The 10,784-nt window shown below is 41.6% G+C and overlaps 1 protein-coding gene across 1 annotated transcript; it reads right to left on the minus strand.

The window, feature by feature from the left end:
- Positions 1 to 574: 574 nt before the first annotated feature.
- Positions 575 to 10,384, minus strand: LOC139162604 (vomeronasal type-2 receptor 26-like). Its single transcript, XM_070743591.1, has 6 exons — positions 10,206 to 10,384; positions 7,055 to 7,229; positions 5,607 to 6,464; positions 3,812 to 4,030; positions 2,696 to 2,822; positions 575 to 1,479 (listed from the first exon to the last, which is right to left on the minus strand). Exons 1-6 carry the CDS (start codon positions 10,382 to 10,384, stop codon positions 575 to 577), a joined length of 2,463 nt encoding a protein of 820 aa, XP_070599692.1.
- Between the last annotated feature and the right edge of the window lie 400 nt (positions 10,385 to 10,784).

Genomic DNA, 10,784 nt, shown 5'->3' on the forward strand with positions numbered 1-10,784 from the left:
GTTGTGCCTCAATATATTTTCTCTATAATTCAAGTGTAAGTAGAATCCATCCATCCATCCATCCATCCATCCATCCATCCATCCATCCTTCATATCATTTCTATAGCTGCCCAACTCAACCAAGAAAAATTAACTGTAATCAGTTATAGTACTTGAAAAGGCATTATTTAATGGCCCTATTCTTTCTTCTCTGTCATCAAGATTATGAAAAATAAGATATGCCTCAAAGATAAGTCTGCGGAGAGGGGTGGCATACAAATAAGTAAGTAAGTAAGTAAGTAAGTAAGTAAGTAAGTAAGTAAGTAAGTAAATAAATAAATAAATAAATAACAATAGCACCTAGACTTATAGATTTCACAATGCTTTCATAGCCCCCTCTAACTAGTTTAAGAGTCAGCATATTGCCCCCAGAAACCTGGGTCCTCAGTCCTCAACCTTGGAAGGGTGGAAGGCTGAGTCAACCTTGAGCCTGGTGGGATTTGAACTGCCAAAGTGCAGGCAGCCAGCAGGCAGCAGAAGTAGTCTGTGCTACTGCAGCTCTTATATCTACAAATGTTATCCAAGCATGCACTGATTAGAGATTTTTGTTCCTCATCATATGTTGTCTACAATTGAGTTGGGGTCTTAATAGGATAATGAAGCATTTGGGGAAAAAGATACAAGCCAAAAGACCAGTCCCAGAGGCCAAAATAGAGAAGATCTCCACGGCCACCATGGACTTCCCTTTGGTGCTAAGGTATGTGGGAAGGAAGGTTATCCACACACTACAAAAGACCAGCATGCTGAAAGTAATGAACTTGGCCTCATTAAAGGTGTCAGGCAATTTCCTAGCTAAAAAAGCCATTGTGAAACTCATGAAGGCCAGAACAGCCAGATAAGCAAGGACCGCATAAAACATTGAAACTGAGCCTTCATTACATTCCAAGATAATTTCTCCTACCAAGGAATGGAAGTCCAGATTGGGAAATGGGGGAGAGGTTCCTAACCAGGTGGCACAAAGGATTGCTTGAATCAGGGGACAGGCTAAGACAATAGAGTTGGTCAGTGGTTTTCCTAAGAGGTTTCTTGTTCTGTTCCCTGGCTTGGTGGCCATGAAGGCCAGAACCACTGTGACAGTTTTTGCCAACACAGTTGAAACTGCAAGGGAAAAGAGAATTGAAAAGGCAGTTTGTCGAAAGAGACAGGTGAGCCTCCTGGGTCGACCAATGAAGAGGAAGGAGCAGAGGAAGCAGAGCAGGAGGGAGACCAGGAGGATGTAGGTAAGCTCTCGGTTGTTGGCCTTGACAATCGGTGTGTCACGATGCTTAAGGAAAATTGCCAAAACTCCCAAGGTGATCATGGAGAGAGAAAGTGCAAGGGAACTTAGAGCATATCCTAAGGTGTCCTGATAGGAAAGAAAGTGAATCTTCTTGGCAATGCAGTGGTCCTTGTTGTTGTTAGGATATTGATCGTCAAGGCAGGGGTCACACCGAGCTGCATCTGAAATCAAGATAAAGTGATAAGATGAAAGTTCTTCGTTTTTGTCTAAGGATTTCAGGAGCTTCTGCCACAAATATTATCCTTCCTTCAAGGATACTGCGACTGTCCCACTGAGCACTTTATGGACATCAAAGAGAGAAAACCCGCCTTCATTGATGATGAGTCTGAGAATAAATCAGAGAAAAGATTATGTTCAACTCCAGGTGTCTTGGTCAATTTGCCCTGGAAAAAAATGTCATTGGCAACTTCCATGACTACTGAGGTTTCATGGACTACTACTATGAGAGAAATTGTCAAGTGAATTTTTCCTCAGGTGACTCTGCATATCAGTGGCAGGAGAGGAGAGCAATGTTGAGTGACAGATGTGTTTCTACTGCTTGTGCTCTACGTGGAAACACCTGCTTTGCACCCTTAAAGATAGCACTGAAGGAAGATGGCCTTAATCAGAGCCAAGGGTGCTACTCTGGATTCAGGCTAAACTTCAGCATGCAAAACTGTGTTTAGGTTGGTTGATTAAGCTTGATCAATGCCATGGTGGATACTCTGCATACCCCTGAAATCATCTTAAGCTGTTTGTAAATTTCCCATCACTTTGCCTTATGGAAAATAGTTGTGCTTCATTTTTTTCTTACAAAATAAACTTGGTAAGGAAAAACATAGAGAAAAGCAATGCGTGCTTTCTTAATGATAGAGGTAAGATCCCTTGACTATAGAGTTAAATGTGGTTTCTGGTTCATTCATTCAGATACAGATTAATAGTTGGAAGGGATATATCTATTATTCTTGTAGGTCATGTAATCCAACCCCAAAACCAAACAGAAGATCCTACATGATTTTTGACAGATGGCAGTCCAATCTTTTCTTGAAAGCTTCCCACAACTTCTAAAGGCAACTTTTGTTCCATTGGTAGATTTTTTTCTCACTGTCAGGAAATTTCTCCTTATTTCTAAATTGAATGTCTCTTTGCTCAGTTTCCATCCATTATTCCTTGTCTGGCCTTCAAGGGGTTTTGGAAAATAGGTTGACCCAAGTTTTCTTCATTTAGGAAGAAATCTTCCTGGTCTCTGCCAGGGGAGAATCCACTTAATCTTCCTTTATTGTTAGAGCCACAAGATGCAGGTCTACATTAGGAAAATGGCTTGCACAACTCATTTGCTATCTCATTCTCTTTCTATACCTCCTCATTCCTCTTTGATTATCTTCTTGAGCAACTTGCCTGTTTGATTAGAAATCGTCCTTTCTGGGCAGGAAGCACATCCATAGCAACAAATTGGCTTCCCCTCTGCAACTTTTTTGGCTTGACCTGGAAAGCAATGCTTTACACATCTGGAGAAAGGCTTTGTCTGAAATGAGAGTGACATTAGCTTTGAGATGGAGATTAGTTTTAGATGTTTTTAAATATTAGATTTGTTATATTGTTATTATTGTTGCTGTGAGCTGCCCCGAGTCTGCGGAGAGAGGCGGCATACAAATCTAATAAATTATTACTTAATTATAAATTATTATTAGATGTTAGAAATGTTCAGTTTGGCTTCAGGGTCTGTATAAACAAAATTAATAATAATTAATAATAATAATTAGACTTGTATGCCACCCATCTCCGGAGACTCGGGGCGGCTCACAACAATAAAACCAATATAGGTACATATCTAATAATTAAAACTATGACTAAAATCTATTATCTTAAAAAACAATTGATATCACACAATCAAACAATCAATATTAACAATCATAACCACACATAACTTTTAATGGCCATAAGGGTGGGTGGGCATGTGCTAATTTCCCCATGCCTGGTGACATAGATAGGTCTTAAGGCTCTTGCAAAAGGGGAGGAGGGTGGGGGAAGTTCGAATCTCTCGAGGGAGCTGATTCCAGGGGGGCAGGGCCACCACAGAGAAGGCTCTTCCCCTAGGCCCCACCAGACGACATTGCCTGGTCGATGGGAAATGAAGAAGGCCAACACTGTGGGACCTGATTGGCTTCTGGGATTTGTGCGGCAGAATGCAGTCCCGTGAATAATCTGGTCTGATGCCATGTAGGGCTTTATAGGTCATCACCAACACTTTGAATTTTGTCCGGAAACCAATCGGCAACAAAAGCAGGCTGTGGACTCTTGACAAGTATATCTGGAAAGACCCATGACTACTAATGTGGCTGCATTCTGCACGATCTGAAGTTTCTGAACACTCTTCAGAGGTAGCCCCATGTAGAGAGCATTCCTCTTCTCATGCCACTCCACCCCCCCAAATTCTGACAAGAATTTTCATACACTAGCCTCTTCCCCTTCTCTCATCTTTCCTTAAACCTGGAAGACGTATCTAGTCCCTACCTCATTAGCCCACAGAATGGCATTGGGATCAATGCTGAAATCTGCACCGGAAGGAGTTTCCGGATCAACCCATCCGACTTTCTGCCGAAGGATCGTCTTATTTGCAAAGACGACCCAGTTTAGGATGTCAAATCCTGCATATTTCATTCCATTATTTGAAAAAAAGACTTCATCCTTAGCACTGTTGTTAAAGTGGATATTTCTAAGGAAAGTATGGATCTGAAATTGCAAACCAAGCAAAGGATAAAAAAGAAGAGGATTGAGACTTTGGAAAAAGTGAAAAGAAGAGCAACTGAGATGATTAAGGGCCTGAAGACAAAAATATATGAAGAATAGTTGCAGGAATTGGGTTTGGTCATAGAAACATAGAAACATAGATGATAGACGGCAGAAAAAGACCTCATGGTGCATCTAGTCTGCCCTTATACTATTTCCTGCATTTTATCTTAGGATGGATATATATTTATCCTAGGCATGTTTAAATTCAGTTACTGTGGATTTACCAACTATGTCTCCTGGAAGTTTGTTCCAGGCATCTACTACTCTTTCAGTAAAATACTTTTTTCTCATGTTGCTTCTGATCTTTTCCCCAACAATCTCAGATTGTCCCCCCTTGTTCTTGTGTTCACTTTCCTATTAAAAACACTTCCCTCCTGAACCTTATTTAACCCTTTAACGTATTTAAATGTTTTGATCATGTCCCCCTTTCCCTTCTGTCCTCCAGACTATACAGATTGAGTTCATTAAGTCTTTCCTTATCAGTTTTATGCTTAAGACCTTCCACCATTTTTGTAACCTGTCTTTGGATCCATTCACTTTTATCAATATCTTTTTGTAGGTGAGGTCTCCAGAACTGAACACAGTACAGTGGTACCTTGTGATACAAACCCCTCGTCGTATTAACTTTTCGAGATACGAACACAGGGTTCGGAATTTTTTTGCCTCTTCTTACGAATTTTTTTCACCTTACAAACCTGCCGCCGCCGCTGGGATGCCCCGCCTCCAGACTTTCGTTGCAAGCCAAGTGCCAGTTTTTGTGATCCTGGGATCCCCTGAGGCTCCCCTCCATGGGAAACCCCACCTCCTGACTTCTGCAAAAAACAGATGCTGTAGGGAAATCCCAGGAGGGGAATCCCAGGATTGCAAAAACGGGCAGAGTAGGGGGACAAAAATGGGAAGAAAGGATTCATGGAGTTCAAGGGAGGAGAAAGGTGTGGGGGAGATGAGCATACTGGGGTGGGAAAAAATGGGAAGAAAAGACTCATGGAGCTCAAGAGAGGAGAAAGGTGTGGGGGAGATGAGGAGAGTGGGTGGGAATAAATGGGAAGAAAAGACTCATGGAGCTCAAGGGAGGAGAAAGGTGTGGGGGAGATGAGGAGAGTGGAGTGGGAAAAAACGGGAAGAAAAGACTCATGGAGCTCAAGGGAGGAGAAAGGTGTGAGGGAGATGACCAGAGTGGGGTGGGAAAAAACGGGAAGAAAAGACTCATGGAGCTCAAGGGAGGAGAAAGGTGTGGGGGGAGATGAGCAGAGTGGGGGAGGACAAAAACGGAAGGCAGGGACTCATGGAGCTCAAGAGAGACTCTTTTCACCTTGCTTCGTTGGGACTCCCTCCCCCCACTCCGTTCCCCTCAGCTTTGTCTGGCCACCGCTTTTTTTTTTAAGCCTGGGATGAAAATAGATAGAGAAAAGGCAAGACAATGGAGATCAGGCAAAAGTTTATAAATCCTAAAATTGTGCAAAGTGAATGTAGGGAAGAGAAGGAAGGATTCCTTGGCCGGAAGAGAAGATGTTACCTGCCAGGGCTTCATATAAAGTAGGTGTGGTTTATTTCTGCGCCTCTTCAATGCCCATTGTAATTCTGATGTATATGCAGCATGTAATGCATGTGCCACAGAATAGACAGCATTGTAGATGCTGTAGCTGAAACCAGTCATCTTTTCATCAAAGACTGAGGCTGGGAGGGTGTCCAGGTTCTCCTCCCCTGAGCAAATCCTTCGGCCATCAGGTGAGGACACACCTGCCTTCAAAACCTGACAGTTAAATACAACTTCCCACCATTCATGGAGAAAGATGTCTCCATGGGGTTCATGTGGATTCAGAGCCCAGAGATAATCTTTGAATCCTGGCACCGAGTTTGTATGGATTGTGAAAGACAAAGCGCCATGGAGGGATTTTAATTTCTCCCACTCATAGTGATAGCCAAAGGCTGAAAATTCCCATTGGGTGGTCAGGATCCAGACCTTCTCAGATGAAGCGTAATTCTCTTCTTCATAAAAGGAGAGGGACACTATAAGTCTGTGCAGTGCATTAGAATCCCCCGAGACAATCACAACCTGAGCATCACTATTCAAAATTGTCAAAAGCAAATGTATCTCATCGTTGTGCAATTCATTGAACATCGTGAACCGGGGAAGGATCTGTTTCACAAATTGTATGCAGATGTCATTCTGGGAGAGGATGGCACCAAAAATCCGGATGAAATGGTCACTGATCTCTGACTTCTGAACAATAATCCCAATCCAGTTCCACTGGAAATATAAAAGGAGTCGGACAATGGCCGCATTCTGGAGGTGATACTGGGGATCGATCTGGTAGAAGGTGGGGAACTGGCTCTTATCCCTCAAAACAGGATCTGAGCAGAGGTAACCTAACTGAACAGAGGGTGCAGATGGAGGAAAAGGAAGAATTTAAGCAAGGAAAATGATATTTGTAATTTTTTGGTTGCTAACTTCAGATCATCTAGATTAGCAGGATATCCAATCTAGCCCCTGCCTTTCCCAAAAACCTTGTATCTTCATGACAAGTTTTCTATCAGTCACAGATTTGGGTCTACACAAGCAGAACCAGTGGTGGGCTGTAGCATTCAAAATACAGTAATTTGAAGCTCAGCTGCTTACCTTCTAAGGCAGCCATGGTAAGTAGAACAGTGGAGTCACAGAAAACAGCTGTGCCATGCGAATCAGCTGAGCAAGAAAGAAGGGAATATAGTACAGCATAGGGCAGAGGTGAGTGGGGCCTGCTGGTCATCAGAATTACAGGTTCGACTGAACTGCGCTGAACCAGTAGTAGCCCACCACTGGCTAGAGCTTAATGCCTTATATCTGCATTCACCATGTCCAAGTACCTGAGAAATCTTGAAATTGCCAAATGTGGTTGCCATCTGGTATGAGATTCTGGAGTTGAGACCTCCAAGGACAGAGAGAAGACTGTGCTGTGTGTCACACTTATAGTTAGGAAATACCTTTCCCTGGCCGGAGAGCAAAGACATGCTGACATCTTGGGCCACGCTTGCATACTGGTTCTCTTCATAGATACGGAAGCCCAGGGTGATGTTGGGTAGAAGCTCTGGGTCTTTGTTGACCTCCTGAATGGCAAATGCCAAAGCGAGAATGTGTTGATAGTTCTTGGGAATAGGTCTTTGTTGCACGTGTTAGAGGACAAAAATTAGACAGGAGCAAGAGGGAGGTGTTTATTCTGTTATTTCATTACCAAAATTCTAAGGATTGATCATAAAATAGATCAATACAAATTACCGGTAGTTGATTTGCGTTACTGGTGTCAGAAAACAGGGTTACTGGGAAACAGAATACCCTACGAAAATAGACTAACAATCCTGGGTCTAGAAAGCTTAGAACTACAATGCCTAAAACACGGTTTAAGTATTGCCCACAAGATTATATGCTGCAACGTCCTACCTGTCAATGACTACTTCAGCTTCAACCGCAACAACACAAGAGCATGCAACAGATTCAAACTTAATATTAACCGCTCCAAACTTGACTGCAAAAAATATGACTTTAACAATTGAGCTGTCGAAGCGTGGAAATCATTACTGGACTCAACAGTGTCAACCCCTAACCCCCAACATTTCTCCCTTAGACTATCCACGATTGACCTCTCCAGGTTCCTAAGAGGTCAGTAAGGGGCGTACATAAGTGCACTAGTGTGCCTTTTCTCCCCTATCCAATTGTCTTTCCTTTATCTCATATATCATATATATTTTCTTCCTTTCATTTATCTTCTCCTCTATTTTTATTTATTTTCTTTATATATATTACTTCATGTCTATTCTCTTCTATATGTATTGTGTATTGGACGAAATAAATAAAAAAAAATAAAAAAAAATAAATATGTCAAAGCCTCTTCCCGCTCTCTCCACACCAAATTTAAGTGAGATGGAGCGTAAGTTAAAATTTACTTCATGAACTCAGTTCATGTCACTGTTGACTTTTCCAAAATGAACTTTTCAGCCCACTTAAGTAAGTATCTCATATTATCTTGATAATAAATCCACACCTGGAATCCTGTATCCAGTTTTGGTCCCTACATTACAAAAGATATGTTGAGACTTTGTGGAAAAAATGCAGAGAAAAGTAACTAATATGAATAAAAGTCTGAAGAGTAAATCATATGAGGAACAGTTGCAGGATTTGGGTATGGCTAATCTAGAGAAAAGAATATCATGATAGCAGTATTCCAGTACTTGAGCGGCTGTCACAAAGGAGGTCAAACTGTTTTCCAAAGCACCAGAATGCAAAAGAAGAAAAACAATGGATGGAAACTAATTAAAGAGTGAAGCAACATGGAATTAAGGAAACTTCCTAACAGTGAAAACAATCAACCTGTGGAACAGCTTGCCCTCAGGCATTGTGGGTGTTTCATCACTGGAGATTTCTCAAAAGAGACTGCACAACCACTTGTCTCAAAGTGCATAGAGCCTCCTGCTTGAGCAGGGGGTTGGACTAGAGGATCTCCAAGGTCCCTTCCAGCTCTATTTTGATTAATTGATTTATAAAGCTGCACACTTTATTATATACAGTCATGGAAACATTTACATGCTTGTCAACTTCTGTCTTACATTTTCAAAACTTGGCACACTGAATTAATTAAAAAAATTGAATGTTTGAGAAGGTTCACTTTTTCTGGCTAGAATTGAGTAGTACATCTGGAAGGCCTTCAGTTAGAAAGTGTCCTTTTAGTCTCTTGTAATATGGAGGTGGGGGTGAGATCACTGACCTGGCCTGTATATTCTGAAATAAGTTATCTCCATTGATGTAGAAGTATCCAGAGTTTTTTGGAGAGTAGTGAGTAGCTAGGCTTGGTGGGACAAAAGGAAGTAATTGTCTACAGTGGTTCTCAAACTTTCTAATGTCGTGACCCCTTAATACAGTTCCTCATGTTGTGGTGACCCCCAACCATAAGTCGAGCTCCAATTCTCCTAACAGCTTTAAGGTGATTGGCAGGAAGGTCAGAGGGACACCCCCACTGTAAATGCCTGATTGGTCAGATTGTAAAAATACGATCCAAGGGACCAGAATAGAAGCCTTAGTTCCTAACATCATGGGAAATTTGACTTCTCCCATGGTCTTAGGCAACCCCATGAAGCGGCCATTCGACCACCAAATGGGTCCCAGCCCCAGGTTGCGAACCACTGGTCTACATGAAATGTAGCATTATAAGCCATCAGAGTAATGAGATGGAAAGATCAATTTAGTCCAGTTATAAGATAGAGGACCCTAGCATTATTTCTCCCCAATGACTCTCCAGAGTTCTCCACTCCTCTGCTTGCAACAGAATACCTTATTCTACCAGACTTGAAATTTTGGGCTTAGGTAGTTTAAGAGCTACGTTGCCTTCAATCTGATATAAATATAATTCATAGAATCATCTGCCACAATGTCCTACCTGTCAATGACTACTTCAGCTTCACCTGCAACAATACATGAGCATACAATAGATTCAAACTCAATGTAAACCTCTCAAAACTTGACTGCAGAAAATATGACTTCAGCAATAGAGAGATCAATGCCTGGAATGCACTACCTGATTCTGTGATTTCTTCCCCAAACCCCAAAAATATCAACCTTAAACTGTCTACAGTCAACCGCACCCCATTCCTAAGAGGTCTGTAAGGGGCGTGCATAAGCACATAATTGTGCCCACCATTCCTGTCTTACTGTCCTATTGTCCAAATTTACCCGTACTTACTTTGCTTTTGTTTATGTTTATGCCAATACCTGCTACCTTGTACAAGTTTTGACAAAATAAATAAATAAAAATAATTTTAAAAAATTAAAGTTCAGCTCAAATTGTCCTCTATACAAAGTGCACTTTGCCTTCAGGAACATGGAGAAAAACTGGTTCTTTATTCAACATGATATATTGTGAGTCTGCCTGAATCCTCTGAGAAGGGTGGTATATGTCCAATAAATAAATAAGCTGTCATTCACCACTGAAGAGTCAGAGAGCTCGAGAAGGGAATTAAAGGGACATTGATTCATCAAATATAATCAATAGGAAGGAACATCAACAGAGGATGGGTGGGATTTTAATCTTCAAGACTGTGCTTTCCCCATTGCCCTGAGAAAAAAGACAGTGAAGGAAACACTTACAGAGAAAGGACATCCCAATCACCAGGAGGTTCATGTGGGAGATGTAGAACTATAGTAATGGAGAGAGGCAGGTTTCCACCGATAATGAGATCTCCGGGTCTATAATAATCTTTTTGTTCTTGGAAAGGTCTCTTCCAGAAGCAGTTTGGCCTCAGGTCCATCTGGACAGCTGCAGGCATGGTCCATAGCAACACTAAAACCCAAATCATTGGCCACCAGAAGAGACCTTCTTCTAGATTAAGCCAAAAGAGAAAATTGCACAGAAAGTGATGCTCTATTGACTTCAGAGGACTCAATTGACACTTTAAGTCTTAAGGATAAGCATCCATCTAAGCTACAACTCTCAAGGGATTTGGCCATATTATTCAGAGTATGCTAAGTAAACATCAAAATGACAATTCTCTTTATGCTTAGAGAGGATTAATCTCTGGAAATCCACTGAGAGGAATTATGAATCCCGGGAGAGAGAAATGTCCACATTATCCCTATAACTTTGCAATCCATGTTATTTTGACAAGAGTAAAAAAAACCCTATTTCTGCAGCCACAATTGTATGCCTCTGACTGTGAACTGGGCAAC

This window comes from Erythrolamprus reginae, chromosome 1 (assembly GCF_031021105.1).
Source record: "Erythrolamprus reginae isolate rEryReg1 chromosome 1, rEryReg1.hap1, whole genome shotgun sequence".
Classification (NCBI taxonomy): Eukaryota; Metazoa; Chordata; class Lepidosauria; order Squamata; family Dipsadidae; genus Erythrolamprus; species Erythrolamprus reginae.

Bases quoted from the DNA above. Each gene is read 5' to 3' on its own strand.
- LOC139162604 (XM_070743591.1), bottom strand. From the start codon at position 10,384: ATGCCTGCAGCTGTCCAGATGGACCTGAGGCCAAACTGCTTCTGGAAG. The intron at 7,230-10,205 runs GTAAGTGTTTCC...CGTGCAACAAAG, and splicing joins GATTGGGATGTCCTTTCTCT to ACCTATTCCCAAGAACTATC. The intron at 2,823-3,811 runs GTAGGGACTAGA...CTCTCATTTCAG, and splicing joins CCATTCTGTGGGCTAATGAG to ACAAAGCCTTTCTCCAGATG.